Source organism: Periplaneta americana, chromosome 10 (assembly GCF_040183065.1).
Source record: "Periplaneta americana isolate PAMFEO1 chromosome 10, P.americana_PAMFEO1_priV1, whole genome shotgun sequence".
Classification (NCBI taxonomy): domain Eukaryota; kingdom Metazoa; phylum Arthropoda; class Insecta; order Blattodea; family Blattidae; genus Periplaneta; species Periplaneta americana.
In genome coordinates, this window is record NC_091126.1 from 138,837,706 (window position 1) to 138,856,905 (window position 19,200).

Sequence of the window (19,200 nt, forward strand, 5' to 3'; positions counted from 1 at the left end):
ACAAAACCATAAGGAACAACATAAAATGCGAGAACAAATAATAATGAAGAACAACATAGACATAGTGAATAAAATAAAAGACATACATATCCCATACAATACAACGTTAGCAACTTTCGACATAACTAACATATACACAAACATACCCATAAAAGAGACACTATAGATACTAGAAGAAATGCTCAAAAACAACACCCCACAAGAACATATTACAGAAATCATCCACACCACAGACATCATCACAAAACAAAACTACTTCACATACAATAACAAATATTACACACAAACCGAAGGCCTACCCAAGGGATCACCCATTTCTAGCATACTAGCAGAAATATTCTTACACCACATAGAACAGATATACATGCTAAACAAAGACAACAAGAAACACCCATCATCATATATTGGCACAGATACGTAGATGACATACTAATACTATACAAAGGAAACAAAAGACAGATCCAAAACCTACATCAACACATAAACAAAATACACCCAAAGCTACACTACACATTACAAATAGAAAACAACAAATCCATAAATTTTCTAGACATCGCAATAACAAAAGTAGAGAACAAACACACATTCAAAGTATACAGAAAACCCACAACAACAATAACACACATACACAACACATCCAACCACTCCACACAACACAAACAAGCTGCATTCCGAATAATGGTACACAGACTACTCAAAATACCAATGAACCAACAAGATTACAACGAAGAGCTAAACATAATCAAGTACATGTCACAAGAAAACAGATACAACCCTAACATAATAGACAACATAATACGTAAGACAAAACATAATCACAAAAAACATAAGAATACAACACAAACACAAGAACACAAAAAATACATCACACTAACATACGAAAACAAAAACACACACAAAATTGCAATCTCATTCAAGAAATTAAATTACAACATCGCATACAGAACAAATAACACTCTACAAAAACATCTCAACACACAAACAGCACAAACAAACAAATACAACCACACAGACGTATACAAACTCAAGTGTAACACCTGCAACAACTTCTACATAGGACAGACAGGCAGATCGTTTCGAACACGTTACAAAGAACACATCACACCCATAACAAAATTACAAAACACCTCCACATATGCAGAACACATCACAAATGCTAACCACACCCACAGAGACATCAACACAGACATGGAAATACTACACATCCAACCAAAAGGCCGGAAACTAAACACACTAGTACAATATAAAATATACAGACACACAAAAACAGACCCCTACGAAATCCTCAACACACAACTCAACTTCAAAACACACCCACTCTTTAACTCTACATTATACCACAGGAACACACCCTCACAGGAAACAGAACAAGTGGCGCCAAGACCAACAACGATCAGTTCTGAAAATGACCCATAATTAGGTCGAAACATGTAAACGAGTTACGTTGAAATTTAACACAGGGAAGTCTTACCATACATATTCCGAAATGAAAGATGTTGTTTCAAGTCTATAAGACGAGCCTGCAAGCATTGTTTCTGCAAAGGAAGTGATGGAAGATTCTGGTATTCAGAGGAACCCAGCATTTTTTAAGTCACACTTCACTTTCCTAGTGCACGTTATTGCATCACTGGAAGCAGCAAGAAAACCACTGTATGAACAAATGGAAATATTTCATGATATGCAATAAAGGATCAAAAGTGTTCCTGGTTCTGCTGGAAATAAAGTACGGGATAAACTAAGGAAGTACTGCAAAGAAATGTAGGACTCAAAGACTCGTGTACTGCTTTAGAAATGCTAACAGGGAAGAACAAGGATTTACAAACACTGCTGTCCATCTAGTGTCAAAATTGAAATACGCTCCTGCTACTTCAGTGGATGTGGAGCATACAAATTTGTGTTCAGTGACAGACAGCATTGTTTTTTAATTGATAATTTAGAAAAAGAATTGGTAATTTAATGTGAAACTAATTATGGACATTAATGGACAAGGCTTGGTAAAAATTGATTGTAGCCTATTTGACTTGTTTGAAAACTAATTCATGTCTAAAACATATTTTTCACATTTCACTGTTTAGATAGTTAGGTATTTGTTGTTCTTGTAGTTCTAGTATTAGTGGTGGTAACGGTATATAAACATGTGAAATTATTAAATTCTAAAAGTGAATTCCTGATGATTTGAAACATGTTTTTAAAGAAATATTATTTTTGTTGGAGCCTATTTACAGTTCTTTAGAGGCTATTTCCTACACTTTAAGCCTATTTTAGGCACCTAAAATTACATTTTCAGGACCTAAAAATCCGTACTCTAGTTATAACAAACGAATTATTGATTTCACTGACAGACAAAGCACGTCGAATAACTACACACAACGCAATCAGAAATGAAACTGGCATTCTCGGCTCTGGCTTAATAATTATTTTTCTCGAATGTTTCTATTAGTCCATGGGTACTGTTTAGGTTTAATTGTCTTGATGCTTCGAAAGACATTTTTTTTCACGCATCTGTGTAAACATAACTCGTGGAAGATCATAAAACCATTAATCATCTGGACGAGATTAAGACACGTAGAAATGAGATTCTCGTTTCTATACATTCAGAGAAATCATGTCATTCAATCTAATCACATGTAGTGACCCTGTCACGATAAACTTGTCCGGGCGCACATATTTTTACAAGCAGCGTAAACGAATGTCCGTACGCGGAAACGCAGCACTTGTTACTGACTATGTCCGTATAAAGCCTTTGTTTTTCTGAACCGACGCATGCGAGATGTGAGGTGCGAGGCGAGCCTCGCATAAATTCGGACTACACGAAAGATAGTGAGTGGTTTCTATAAATGCGAAGCGCACATGCCTCACATTTCGCAGTTATAGAAACCACTCACTATCTCTTCTGTAGTCCAGATTTGTGCGAAGCGGGCCTCGCACCTTGCATCGCGCATGCGTCGGTTCAGAGAAACCTAGGCTTTACACGCTCCAAACGCCAGGAGATTTGAACTAGCGTTGTGCATTGCAAACACTATGTTCGGTTTAAGTTTGTCGAGTATGGCGAAGTTCCATATACGCCGATGTTCGCTCTGCAGAAGGAGGCCTGACCTGTTTAGTCCATCTTGTTATAAACATATTCGCTCTCCTACACTCCCACCCATTCACGTTTTAACCGCTTAAGAATTTTAGCACAGATTTTTCTATTATTTTTTCATGTGAAATAAGACGAAGTTTGTGATGTGTTGGTCGCCTTTTTCATGTTCGAACATTGCAGGACATGATTTGGGCCATAATATAGGTATCTTTTTATACAAGTATTCCTAAAAGAGAACATATGATAGGTTCACAACCAGAGTAGATCAAGTCCTTCTGGAATAATTTTGAGAAATTGTGCCTTAAAGTTCCTGGCTCATGCTTAGCAACCTTCACCTTTCATAGGAAATGCTGCCCTCTGTCGAGTAACAAATGAGTTATGGACTTGGTTTGTTATGGCAATGAATAAATCTAAGTTTTCTTCATCCGAAATTGTATCAATCCACAAACTGACCACTGGTGAACTTGGTCTACTCTGATTGTGAGCCCCTCATATAACGCTCGACAAGCTTATTAAAAACTAACTATTATAGAGTAAGATTCCAACGGTATTTTTATTGGTCTATTCTGGTTGTGAGCCCCTCATATATCGCACGACAAGCTTATTAAAAATTCACTATTATACAGTAAGACTCGGAAAGTATTTTTAACAATGGCTTTCAACTATATGCGCCAATTGCCAATTGTTCCCCTCCAGATGTCACAAGGCAGCAAATGAGCAACAAAGCGGTTCGAACAACGCCAAGCCTACATTTAAAAATGACTGTTTTTGGTTAAGAAACTTACACAAATTAAATAAATTCCTTCAACGCGTATTTTATTGATAACCTTAACCTTTTAACACATATTTCAAGAAATCTTCATAATAATGCTGCAGTTGTAGTACCATATAGAAATTCCTTTCGTAGTAGCATTCCAAGTAACAATTGCCAGAATATAAGGGAAGTAAATAAGGGTTCGAAACATCGTCTGAATGAATGGAAAGAATCTTTACGCTGTATTTGCTTGAACATTGTTTGTATTGCAACATTTCATTAGCTTGCTGCATGATATTGCTTCCTTGCATTTGCTGATAAATGTTCCAGTGTTACTCTCCCTGAACTTCTTTTAATTTTTCCCGTTCACTTTCACAATTACTGCATATATTTTGGAGATCCAGCCATAATGATTAATAAATATACTACCAGGTGACATGTCTATCAATGCTCTAACTACAGTTCATAAATTTCCCGCCAGGTGGCAATCCAGCAATTTAAAGTAGTAATACGTAATTGTATTAAATTAACTAAGATATTTATTAATATAAAACGGATGTCTAAAAAGTTGGTATGGCACCTACATGCTTTACTTGGTTTTAACGACACTATATCAACTACGAAGTTGTTTAGCGTCGATTGGTTTGGTAATAGCGAAATGATATCTGGCGAGATGGGGCAGAGGATTCGACATAGATTATTCGACATTTGCCTTATAGTTGGGTAAAACCTTAGAAAAAACCCAACCAGGTAGTCAGCCCAAGCGGGAATCGAAGAGCGACCGAACGCAACTTTGGATCGGCAGGCAACGCCTTATCCTACTTACCTACGCCGGTAGCCACCCACTTGTTAAAAATGGTGCTTTGTTCGTATGTTTGCTACTCTCGCCCTGAGACCTCGTTTCGAAAAAATCACTACTCTACCGTTTTTAGAACCTATACCGTAAGCAACTACTTTATTAAAATTCGTGTCTTATTTAATTGTCTTCATATATTTCAATATTTTGTCATTAAAACAGTTATATTCGTGCATTTTATTTTATGTATGTAATTGGCTATGTCGGCCGAAAAATCTAATTATTTTCTCGTCTTCTATATCTTTCGAGCATTCTACAAACGCTGGTTTTCGCTATCTTTTGATAGCATTGGCAGAAACAGTGAATAGACTACCGACACTCTGCCCTGCAGTGGGCTGTAGTTACTTCAATAGTGATTATCACGTATTATTTCACCTATACGTAGCAGCAACCATTTTGAGCAAGCGGTATTTACAAGGGATTCCCTGGTATTACGGGGAAACACGTTTATACGCACTTCATGTACGAGTAGTTCAGTCACAGCCTTCATGTGTTCCTTTTACAAGTAAACTTACACTGCCATCATTTAGATATTGTGACAGCTGATACAAAATCACAGAAACTTGGATGTCAAAAGTCAAAGAGTTTTAAGAGGTTTTGTCAGTGCAACTGGTAAAAAAATTGAATATTTAATTTTATTTTTATTTTACTCGTATTCTCTGTTTAACGATTAGTTTGCCAATATTTTAATTCGAAATATTTATCACGAAGTTCCCAAAAATTTATTAAATGCCATGGTACCACGTCTCTCTTCTATAATAATTCCGAAAAGAGTAAAATATTTCGATATTTTATTATATTCTCTGATGTATATAGATTATTCCAACATTCGTCCGTACATCCGTTCGTTCATTGCAGTTTGTTTATTTGTTCCTTTCTTTGTTTCTTTGCTGCTTTATTTCTTTGTTTCCTTGTTGCTTTCTTTGTTTATTAGTTACATTCCTTCTTTGTATCTTTGTTGCTTTCTTTCCTTCTTCGTTGATTTCATTCTTTATTGCTTTCTTTCTTTGTTCCTTTGCTGCTTTCTTTCTTTTCTTGCTTTTGCTTTGTTTTGCTTTGCTTTCTTTGATTCATTGTTTTGCTTCCTTTGTTTTTTCGTTGCTTTCTTTCTTTAATGTTAATTTCATTTTTATTGCTTTGTTTCTTTGTTATTTTCTTTGTTTGCTTGGTTTTGCTTTGCTTCCTTTGATTCATTGTTTTACTTCCTTTGCTTTTTGCTTTGCTTTTTTCCCTATTCATTCACATTCATTCATTCATTTATTCATTTCATTCCATTATATTCCATTCATTCATTCCATTTCATTCATTCATTCCTTAACATAATTCATTCATTCAATTTTATTTCGTTTCATTCATTCATTCATTCATTCATTCATTCATTCATTCATTCACTTAATCTGTTGGAGTAAAGGCCATCAGGCCTTAAGTAAGTACAGTCATCTCAGGAAGTTTCTGTTTCAATATATTTTCATGTAAAATGACATAAAAGGTAACTAACTGCACGTAAATCTCGTACATAATTATGATATGTACGTAATAGGCGTACATTTTGGTATACATCTTTAAGAAATATGACTTCTTAATTACTTCAAATATGTACAGTCAAATTAAAGGTTTGCATAACATGTTGAAACTTACTACAGATAAGTAAACACATACTGAAAAATATGATACAAATCACACATGTTATCCTAAAGTACTCTATTTTTCACACAGGTATATATGTCAGTACAGTCCTTGCAGATACCTATTATATATATATATATATATATATATATATATATGAAGATTCCACTGCAAGAATGATGGATGTCATTTATTATACATTTTTCAGGAAAAGCAATTGAAAGTTTGAAATGATTAGTGCTCAAAGCTTAACTGTGATTTTCCGATCATTACTGGACAATGGCTATCAGTGTCAATGCCATATAACTCCCTATGTACATTCTATATGTCTTAAGCTATGCATTGACAGTCTTGGTTCATTTTCGACAAGAAAGTGACATCCATCATTCTTCCAGTGGACTCTTCATGTATATAAATATTCCTTCGATTGTTCCAAGCAAGTTGACCTAAAATCAAATCTCAAAAAAAAAAAGAAGAAGAACTTGCGATATCTTTCAACCGATTGCAGTTTGGGATACCCCATTTTTGTGACCAGATAAGATGCACTTCTATTTCTTTGGACTCAGTAGCACTGCTTACAAGCACAATATCCAGAAATTCATTGAGGTCTTCTAAGTCCTTGGCACAAGTACAGTGATAACACGTCTTTTTGCTTATGGAGAGGGATCAGTAATGTCCCAAAAAAACATTCTGCTGTCTGCACCTTCAAGTTGTTACAACATTAGTGGAGACTACTTCCCACTTTGTTCCCTCAGGAGCCGAACCTTTTTGCCGACAGTGAATTTGCTTCTTTATTACAAGGCCGCGACGTCTTCTGGTGAAGCTTATTGTAAACGCTTGGTTTTTATTCTAAACCGATTGTTACAAGACACCCGTGACGTGCCAAAACGACCCCATCGCCCCACAACTGTCTCTAAACACAATTCCACGACACGACAAGACACGCTTTGCTATGCTATAGTCATATTCTTTACATACGACTCACCAATCATGTTATTTCTATGAGTAATCGACAAAACTGACGACAGCTAATAACGTATAACCACCAATAGCGCTTAATTTCTGTGTGGGGCAAAAATGTCCCATAGGTCATTATAAGTATTTCTAATAATTTTTTCAGAAACTATGTTTTCGAGGACAACTCTTTTTTCTTTCAAAATACACTACACCAAGAAATATTAAAAGCCAGAAACCGTCAACTTTTATCGAAAGTAATTAGAAGAGGGAGACGTGTTTAAATTTTGGAATGGAACAAAAATGTCCCATCTGTCGTTCTAGTGTTATATGATTAATAGAATAATAAGTCCATGGTTCCTTTAAAAATGAAATTATTACTCGTATCTTCTTAATGAGCAAGGTTTTAAGAAATATATATCCACTATATTACTTCCCGATTGTACTACAACAACTTTTTTAAAACAGTTTGTTATTTGGCATCTGTTAAAAAAATTAATCAGGAAAATATGGAAATTTGTATGTTTAAAAGACTTCAAATTTTTTTCATGCTCGTAAGTTTATTTGAATTTAGAATATATTTTGTAATATTCATCCCGGCCGAGGTGGATGGCATTTGAGGCACTCAGGAGCAAAATGATACAAGTGACGTTTAATAAGTTTTGTGATAAATGACTTTGAAGTTGAAAATGAAATTAAAAACTCCTTTACATGAATATATTACTGTAAATTTACAGTTCTACATGTTGGTACCTACATTTTTTTACTTCTAAATATAAATTATCTATTCTAAAACAGTTTAGGTAAAGTAGGGTCCTAAAGTCACTTATATTGTTTTGCCACGGAAATATTTTTGTGGAGAAATAATTTAAGAACAAGAACATTGCTTACAACATTAAAACATTCCTGTCTTAACAGCATTTGAGATTTCTTATTATCATATTATAACACAAAATGTGTCTGTATAACCATAAGAAGAAGGTTAAGAAAATTTTTAATTTCAAACGAAATTCAGCCTTAGTCGCTGTCCATTACGTCACTAGCCTCATCTGAAGAATTCACACTTTTGTCTGCTGCAACATCTGTGTTTCTGTCATGAAGTGAATCTGTAGGCCTCCTAATTCGGGTATTCCTTGAACTTCCTCTTCCACGTCCACGTCCTGCAGCCCTTATTATACACCTCTCCTCATGCTTCAGGTCAACAAAGAAAGAGTGATGTATGGATGGGATGAATTTATTTAGCTCTTGCAAGTTGCTCCACTTAGCAAAAGTTATCCTTATAGGATCACTGTATAGTTGGTACAGCTCAATGTGTGCAGGCCTACCACGAAGATGTTACGAAAAGTCAGCGCTGTAACATATTACCTCTCTCCATTATGACAAATAAATTTGTCAAAAACAGAAGAAACGCAACAACACTACGTAAACAACGCACTTGTATTAGTTTGTCTCTCAGTCAAAACTCTGTATGGATTGTAATACAAGAGTAAGGCCAACAGGGAGCAGCACTGAATGGAACTGCACTTATATTACTTTTGTTCTGAACAGAAGTGATATTAAAGATTTAGAATATACACTTATATCACTTTTAAAAAATTGTCACTTGTATCACTTTGCTTCTGAGTGCCTCATTCACTGTAGGTGTTTTTAAATGCGACAAGCTCATGTCAGTACATTTACTTGCATGTAAAAGAACTCCCATAGGACAAAATTCCGGCTTACCAGCGACGCTGATATAACTTCTGCAGTTGCGAGCGTCGTTAAATAAGCCATAATGTTAAACAATGTTTTTTGTTTGCATTTAGTTTGTACTCTGATTTAATCTGCAAAATAGTTTGGAACATAAGAGTTATAAGTGCAATATTTTATTATAAAAAGGTTAATTTTAATATCTCTATTTTAAGTTTTTTTTCAATATCCGCAGCGAAATGCTTCATATATGCCCTAACGAAGACTCAATATATAAGCACAAAACAGTCTTCTATAAAATCATTATGAATTAAATGACGTTGATGTAACGTGACGTAAAACGGAAATTGCTGTGTGTGAAGACAACAGATAGACAAAGAAAACATACTTTCCTTTTTTGAAAATATTCAATTTGCTCTATATTAGGAGAGGGACATAAATTCTTATAATTTACATAAAAAAGAACAAAAATCGGAACAGAAAGAAAATACTGTATAATTCAAGCACGTCTGCATGAGGTACTGCTATTTATAACAAACAATTGACAAGTACTGAATAGGCAATACTCTGCGTCACAGTATTCTGCAGTCTACGCCACTCTGGCAAACAAACTGCTCTCGGCTGCTCCAACCACTGTCTGTTGCCTTTTCAAGCATCTTCAATACTCACTGCAGCAAACAAGTCATTACCAAACATAACTTCTGTCATCCTTTAAGTTAAAATTGTAAAGAGCATGACGTTCTTCTATTCATACATACATATTATCAGTACCACTCATATAACTTCGTTTAGTTTATTCAGTTCAAAATAGAGTCTTGCATCACAAATTTTAAGTTTCGGAGAACGAACGACGAACATAACAGCAGAAGATGTTGTCCAGAACTCCCATTGTTCATTTTTTGGCCATAACTCGGAAACTAATCCAAATGTTTAGCAAATTCTTTGACAGATAAAAAGGAAAAATTCTGTACTCCAGAATTCGGGAGAAATAAAATGTATATTTTTCAACCATTCAAGCGGAATGTTACCCCTTGACAGGTTAAGGGAAACAATTTCGGAAAATACCTCAACCAGGTAACTTATCCCGATCAGTTTTTGAACCTGAGTCTGCAGTTTTCCAGTCCGACATGTAGACTACTACTCCACGCGGTGGACTTTAATACTTATGTTATAAATTATACCAATAAATTGCATACCGTAGAAGTGGGTAAAGTCAATCAGTGGGTGTAAAATCGATCATTTGCGATTTTTTATTGAAAATTATATATTTTCTTAGTTACTTGTTAAAATTTTGTTGTGCTGACTTCATTGCCTGACATTGTAAATGTAAGCGAGAGGGGCAACATAAAACCTGCGCATGCCAACAGTGGGAACACAGTGTAATTATCGTTGAAGTGAAAATTTCTATTCTAAACTTTTTCTCTTAAATGAAAACAAAGTCTTGCAAACTCTAAATTATAGTCAGCAGTGAAAGGAGACAGGAAGTATACGTAAGTACTTTTCGTTGAGATTGTATCTTGAAATAATAATTTTGCAGTTCGCAAATGTTAGTATTGAAACTTATTATTTTAAGAAAACTTGTACCTTTGCAGGGTTAAGTCGATCATGCCATCGACCTACTCGAAACAGATAGGACAAGCAGGAAGAATAAATAGTTCACCGGAATACCTCCAACTAACACTTATAAACAGAAAAGTATCATAGTATAGCTTATATTGATGAGATAGTGGGGAAAGAGGAAGACGAAATTATGGTAAATTTCTTGCGTAAGAAAAGCACTGCCAAAGCGACATATTTTGTACACTTCTCTGTGCCTGACTATGGGAACAACGTAGTTTCTAAAGTGATATGAGGAGGGGAAGATTTCAAATAACATCTGACATAAACCTAAGCAATGTTGAACTGCAGTTTAGATTATAATTGAAGTGTGGTATTTAAATGTAAATTTTGAATTCTTAAATCTTTGTTTGTTGGTATGTCAAGTATTAAAATGTGTTTTTATGTTTTATAAGTTGGCAATCATAGTCACGACTGTACAGTAGAGACCTATAGGCCTAATTGTATCGAGTAGTATGATCACAGTAACAAAAGATACAATATATAACAGCGATGCCCAACCTTAACCGCAAGAGGAGTCGGTGGATTTACCTCCACCCTCTCTTTACGAAGCTACTACGCATTCATGTACTCATGACGTCACAAACTTCTCTTATTACAGTGGCGGCTTCAGTTAATTTCAATGTCATTATTTTGAGATGGAAAGAAAATCAAATAAACATCTTGAACACCTTTTCTGTTAGTGGCTTTGTTGGCACTGTTTACTTCCAACCAGTTCGTCAATGTTTGCCGCAAAGGATGAACAACAGAGTCTTAAAAAGTGGACCAAATGTTCGTGCCCTACTCTATTACGACATTGGCTTTTTATTTGATTCATTCTCGAGAACATCTGCTCGCAGATATATGTAGAACCAAAGATTGTCATTAAATTCGCAGCAAACATTCGCAATCTGGGAAATGTTTCCCTGGGTAAAGATTTAAACAAATCCCAACCTTCTTTCTGAGAACATTTCGTGGCTGTAGAATTCTGCAAAGCAACTAGTTCCATTTGCAGTTCATGCGGAGCATCTTTGCAAGCAAAATTGAACAGGTTGTTAAAAAGACTAATTTTCGCCTCTATTGTTTTCAAGTCTCGAAATTTGGACTCGAAAGTGTCATATAGTTCCTTTATAATTGTTACATAGTTTTCTAACAGAGTGACATTTATTGTAAAAATTGATTCCAAGGAATGAAAATGATATAAGTCGCCAGTTTCCAGTTCACTTTGCCATAGTGTTAATTTTGTCATAAATGTATTCACTGCGTCAGATAAACTAATTACGTTTTTATCTTTCCCCTGCAAACTCATATTTAGGATATCAAGGTGATGAAATAGATCGGTCGAAAAAGCCAGGACACACAGCGATTCTTCTTGAGTTAGTTCTGGAACTTCATGGCCCTAGAAATAATAAATATTATAAATTATAACAAACCAGTTATATTTTAGGGGTACGTTATAATGGATACTAAATATGAGTATTTTACATTTTTATGCTTACTTGTTTTTTCATGAAGTTATTTATCTCACATCGTAGCTGGAAGAAACGTCTTAACAGGGCACCTCGACTGAGCCACCTGACATGACAATAATATGGCACATTTTCATAATGAGATCCTAGCTCTTCTAGCAACTATTTAAATTGTCTATTGCGAAGGGAGCTTGATTTAATAAAATTCACGCAGTTCACAACAACGGACATAACATTATTTAAAGCAACTGATTTTGCACATAAAGCCTCCCTATGAATTATGCAGTGTATAGACAAAAAATCAGAGGGCATATCCCTATTCCTTAGAGACTTCCTTAGTCTGCCAATAAAACCATTTTCATCCCCTTTCATCGACGGGGCCCCATCGGTCGCAACTCTAACTAGTTTTGCCCAAGGAAGTTCTAATCTGCAACCAACATCTCGCACAGCATTGAAAATATCTTCACCATACGTGTGTGTTTTAAGAGAAACTACGTATAGAAGCTCTTCAATAATACTAAATTCACTAGTAACCTCCCTCAAAAACACAGCCAATTGAGCTTCATTAGTTCTGTCCGTGCTTTCATCCAACGCTAGAGAGTCTCTCTATATCACATCCCAATTCTTCCACACGTCTTGTCACGGTATTTCGAGACAGACTTAGTAACTGAAAATCGGGTATTAAATTAGGACAAACTTCATCGGCTGCTATAATTAAACAATCTTTTATGAACTCCCCTTCGTTAAAAGACTTCATATTCTTTGCAATGTCTTCAGCAATTCTATAAGAAACTCTAACAACATTGCCAGTACTAAAGCCGTCAGGAGTTGGTGCTTTCATATTGTTTAGTTTCTGTAATCTTGCTTCACCTGCAAGTGAAATTTATTAATTAGATAGTCAATTTAAAACTCAGCAAATGTATTCAAACTCTAATAGCAAGTGATGTCAATTATTGCTTACCTGATAGAATATGTTTGCCATAATCAGTATGTTGTTATTTTTCGAAGTGCCGTTTAATATTATATCGCGAAACCCACGATAAATGAGTTTTGCAAATAAGACACTTGACCGTCGTTTCCTCTGCAACACAAAAATATTCTTCCTCCTACTCTTCCTGGAAAATGGTATACTAGACACAACATATCATGAAGTACTAAGATACAACTTCGACATTTTTCCCCTATTACTTGATCACAAGCTAAAATCTAGTGCTTTTCCAGCCCACAAGTTCACTTCATTACTGCCAACACTTCCTCTAACACCCGCAAGTTACAGATATTGGGATAGTTAGTCATTTTGTAATTGTTAGGAGTGGCAAAATTGATTCCGGTCAGCATTTAAATTCAGGCTGATAAATCACGTTCAGCAAAATTTCACCAATTTTAATATTGTGTGTATATTTTATTGTATATCGTGATTATAATACATTATAAATTGCGAAAGTGGCGAGTTGTATGTGAAGTTATTGTTTTCATCACTTCACAACTTTCAAATAGTTCTTTTCAGAACTACAATACCGATATTGTGTAGGCCTATATGCGTGTTTCGTGGTAAGTAAACATTTGGAATATGCTGTAATATTACAATAAATTATTATGCATATTAGAATGTTGTTATGTATTGTGATTCACTCTAATATATGTATTAAGGTATTATAATAAGTTATATACTTTAATTTTAGAACAGTGACTACTGAAGGTAACATCATTCTTTGAACACAAAAAACAATTAATTATTCATATTAAAATGAATTATATAATATTTATATTGTTTAGCATAATATAAGGATTTTCTCAGAAACCTACACCAAAGGCACGATTCACTGGCTTTCGTGAAATGTAGATACCGGTAGTGATAAACACGTGGTTTTAGTTTGCAGCCATAAATACTTCCAACAGTGCATTAGAATATACATGTAAGTATCAAATGACTTTTATGTTGAAAGTAAGTTATATACATTTCACAGAAGACAGTAGAACAAAAGGAAATTGTGTTTCGTTTGGTTCAGCTGTTTTGAAGAATTACGTAATATAGGCCTAATGTTTACATAACCTTACAAATATTTAGTGTAATAAAATTAATAAAATTAAGATTGAGGTTAGGTTAATGTGTAGTTCATATTTTAAAATACAGTAATCATTTCATTTTAAGATTAGGCCTACAACATGTCCAAAAGGAGAGAGATTGCAGAAACTTGTACATCAAGAAAGAAGAGGCGTTCATTGCAGAGCAGCTTACAAGAAGCAGTCGTTAATATGTACAGACAATTGAAGGCTGAAGCAGAAGAGGAAGATGTCTGTCTAACCAAAGGGGCTCTAATGAAAAGAATTGCAGTTCTTGTGGGTATAAGTACATCTACCTGTTTTTATAAATAATATTTGACAGGATGAGCACAGACTTATTCCATAAGGATGCATCCACAGTAGACTGTTCAAAATATTTACACAATGATTTTATATCCTAATCTAATGTACAGTTCATAATAAACTAATGTGTGAGGTGGAGTTTAATCCATATCTGCAACTAGTTTTGAAAAATGTTAAGCTTATAAATATGAGAAAAACCATAATCTTTATGTCTATAGAAATAATTAAAAAAAAAAGGTATATTATTTGTTTACATCACAGACATGAAAAGCTTTAAATATAAATATATTAATAAAATATCCATATTTTTATTACAGCATTCGTACAGTGCAGTTGAAAGAATTATTGCCAAATATGAAAAGGGGCACCCACTGTCTACACCAGGGAAACACAAGAAACGTCCACGATGCGTAACTGGAATTGATGATTTTTTCCAAGGAAGCCATTGCAAGATTTATATATGATAGACTGAATCGAGGTAAAGATAATTATAGCAGTGACATTTTTAAAAGAATTATATTAAGTTGAAACATTATAGCCTACACTTTACACTCATTATCATTTATATTTTATCATTGCTATTTTGATTTCCATGCAGGAGAAAGAGTAACAGCAAAGCTGGTGCTGGACCATGTAATGGAAAACCACGGTACGTATTTATTTCAGGGATCCCTTTCGTCATTAAGGACGATTTTGAAAGAAATGGGTTTTAAATGGAAGAAAGAAGACAGTCTCACATATGTAAGAGAGAGCGAAGATATTCAATTCAAGAGGTCCTGTTTTTTAAGAGAATATGTAAGGAATATGGAGAGTGAGAGTCCGAAGCTTGTCGTTTTTCTGGATGAAACATGGATTTTTATGAATGGTAAGCTTTATTACAATATTAATCAATCAGCTGATGGCTTCATTGGTAAGATAGCTGAGCATTGGATAATAACACTATTTTAGGATAGTGAAGGGAATATAAGTTATAATATTATTCATTCCATGTATATTTCATAGGCTCTGCAACACATTCTTGGAGTAAACCAGCTATTGTTGGTGGTAAGGTTCAGGGAGTCATGCGTTGGCCTGCTGAGGGAGGAAGACTGGTCATCGTACATGCTGGAACCTATAATGGTTTTATTCCTGGTAATATACGGTAGCTATTATATATTGCGAAGTAATTTGTATTATAATATTTTTTATCTAGAATCTAAACATCTTTCATCTTTTACAGGTGCAGATTTAATATTTGCATCTAATTTGAAGACTAGCCAAGATTACCACGGTGCCATGAATAGTGAAACTTTCCAGAAGTGGGTGGAAAGGCAGCTTACTGTTGGTTTGAGAGATGTAGGTCCTTCCATCATTGTTATGGATAATGCATCGTACCACAATAAAGCTGCAGAGGAGCAACCCACAACAAAATGGAGAAAAGATCAGTTAATGGTAAACATTATTTCTATACAATCGGAGTGATAAACAATGCTGTTAAGTTTCAGTATTTATGTTCCAATGTTTTTGCAGACATGGCTGAGACAGAATGGAGTACCAGTGTCAGACAATGCAAACAAGAATGAATTGCAACAGCTCTGCAAAAGGAATAAAAGCCATTTGAAGAGGTAATTTTCTAAAATGAGAATTCATTAGTAAAATTAATTTTTTTATAATGGCAGATACTTGACTGTTTGTCATTCACCCATATAAAGCCAGTTCAATTCAAGGAAAGTAAAAGCGTCTATGATGATCAGACACCTCATATCACAACCTATTTTTTTTTTACAATATAAAGTATAGACAGATTTCTGTACTTTAAAATACAATGAGGCTGTATGATCTCATCACTGATAATTTCAAGCTGTGTTCTTTTCTATTATTCTGAAATTGCTTAGGACTTAACAACAGATTTTTACTTCCAGGGATTAGCTATCATGGTGCTCCAAGAAACGAGTGAAGCTTATTTCGTTGGTCTCTTCGCTGAATGCACCAACCTTCTGACATCCGTGACAGAAGATTGCACAACGACATACAGCTGGATAGGCGTATCAGAGCCCATCATTAAGTCAAGGAAAATAAATGTGTCTCTGATGATCAGACATCTCATATCAAAACCTATCATTGCTTTCTTTCCCCCTTCTTTCTTTAATATGATATAGCTAGATTTATGTATTTTAAAAAACCAAGGAATAAATTTCTGTGGGGGTGGTATTTTGCTTCAAAACTTGCCAGTCCCTTGAGATATGCATTGAAAGTTGGCTTATTTTCAACATTTCTGTTTCAGAGCTTGATGTCACATTTTTAGATACAAATCTTATTAATCCAATGTTAATTTATATACTGTGTATAACATATCCAGAAATGCATATAGAGTGTTAGTTGGGAGACCGGAGGGAAAAAGACCTTTAGGGAGGCCGAGACGTAGATGGGAGGATAATATTAAAATGGATTTGAGGGAGGTGGGGTATGATGATAGAGACTGGATTAATCTTGCACAGGATAGGGACCGCTGGCGGGCTTATGTGAGGGCGGCAATGAACCTTCGGGTTCCTTAAAAGCCATTTGTAAGTAAGTAAGTAACATATTTTCTTGATCCTAATTTTAATTTTTCCTCCTTTTCTAATGACACGTGATTTATTGACAAGTCCAGTGTTGTCAGCATAATGACCACTAAAAAATTCATTCATTTACTGTTGGTGTTAAAAGGGTTTATGTGTCACAAGTTTCTTGTGTAAAACATACACAGATCCCCTTCTAATATTGACCATCTCTTAAATCAACTTCTGTCTTTTTTTTCAGTCTCAAAGGATCTTATGATGCCAAGATAGCTCCACCGAATATGATCAAGGGACTACTTAAAGCAGAGGATGTCTGGAAATTCGACAATATGACCAATTTCAGAATTATTAGAACATTGTGCAAAGAACATGAATGCTCGAGGACCATAATATGTCTGTCAGAAAATTATAATTATTTTATTTTTGTATCACTTTGTATTTTCAGAAAAATAAGTTTGATATTACACAGAAAATAGTGAGTTGATTATTTATTGTCTAATTTCTTTGTTGTTGCCTAACTATAATACATTATTTACCTATATTAAGTTTGTATGAGAGAATAAAAAATATACATGTTAATTGCAATCTGTCCCTTGTCAAAGTATCCTCTCACTCCTGAGGCAAAGGCTGGAATACTAACATTGTATTATCCTGATTGAATGTATCATTCCATAATGTTCTATATAAATATATGTATGTAATAAAAAAAGTTTGGTTATTATGTCACACACACTTTTCCATTAGTCCTGAAATAATACAAATATTTCAATTCTGTTCCTTCTGCTGGTTGAAACAAAGTTAATTCTTGCATAGAAATTGGCAATCAAAAGCAAGTACGATATTTTACATTTTCATTATCTGTTTATTAAAATTTTTATTTATTTAATTTCAAAAATCACATTGCCCTATTGAATATTTCGAGGACATCATACCAGAAGGGAGTATGAACAAATGCAGGGTTATTGAAATATTTCAATAGAAACTGTGTTTGAACTAACGTTTATTAATTACAGTGGGCATGAGGAAGGATCAAGAATGTACCTTGTTATGTAAACAAGGAGAGAAAAATTATTCTATATTTAAATGGTTCTAATGTAAAGGTGTAGTTTTGCTCATATGCCCTTCTGGGATGATAGCCTCGAAAAAAAATAAGTTTAATATATAATATAATTAGGCTGTCTACTATTCCACTTATATGTTTATTCAAATTCTTGCTGATCAGGTTTCAAAGAGGAATGTGTGTACCAAAATAAATGAAAAATAAATAATAGGGATGGATGTAATATAGTTTTAAGGAGAACTGATTGCGAGATAAGAGAAACAACAAGGTAGTTTAAGCCATGAACATTATTAACATTAGTGGTTTACGTTCAAGGTTGGTAGCACTGAAGTGCAGCCATGTATGATTATTTGGTACGTCATTATATGTTGTGTCGAGTATATGTTTGGTTGCCTTGGAACCTGCCATTACAGTCAGCCGCCCCTGAGTGAATAAAAGTAGGGGAAGTGGTTCATCCACGGTCATGCCTCCAAACGAAGGAGGTGGGGTAAAGCCACGCTGTGACGTCATTAGCTCTTATGAGAAGGGGTTGGGCATCGCTGATATATAATGCTATAGGCATATATTGAAGATTATTGTTTTTACACCCCTTATAACAATAAAATATATGTAATACACTTAATTTGTTTTTTAAAACATAAACAGTGATCGAGTTTGCTCCGCAATATTCAAAAATCGATCTTAAACTAAACAATCAATGGTGATCGACTTCACCCTATTTAAGCAGGTAACTTCGATCACAAGTCAAATAAAAAAAAAACAGTTTTTTTATAGATTGTAATTCAATTATTGTAACGTGTCTTCATAAGTGAAGGATATGACGACAAAATGCTATTTTCTGAGGAACTTCGCTCAATTGCATAACCTCAATATCATAAAAAAAATTGCAACATTTTGATCGACTTTACCCTCTTCTACGGTACGTAAAGTAATGTAACATTTGTGAGACTTTATTGCCGAAATCTGACGCGCTTTATTACTGCTAACAAGCAAACATTCTGATGGGGTCAGATAAAAAAAGTGTTTTTTTTTTCTTTCACCATGTTAATAATGTCAAAACAAGTGCTTATACAAATTTTGGCCACTCAACCGCAATTAGGAGAGCAGTAAAAAATAAGTTCGCCAGAAGCCTTTAACAGAAAGAAAACACAATTTCATTGAAAAATTTTATTGGAACAGACACAGAAACTGTTGAGCTATTTTTCAACAT

General features: G+C 34.5%; 1 protein-coding gene across 1 annotated transcript; it reads left to right on the forward strand.

Moving 5' to 3' along the window:
* The first annotated feature begins 14,715 nt into the window (after nucleotides 1-14,715).
* On the forward strand, nucleotides 14,716-16,001 carry LOC138707740 (uncharacterized). Its single transcript, XM_069837605.1, has 5 exons — nucleotides 14,716-14,871; nucleotides 14,992-15,042; nucleotides 15,396-15,524; nucleotides 15,613-15,824; nucleotides 15,903-16,001. The coding sequence occupies exons 1-5, from the start codon at nucleotides 14,817-14,819 to the stop codon at nucleotides 15,999-16,001; spliced, it is 546 nt and encodes a 181-aa protein (XP_069693706.1). The 5' UTR covers nucleotides 14,716-14,816.
* The last annotated feature ends 3,199 nt before the right edge of the window (nucleotides 16,002-19,200 follow it).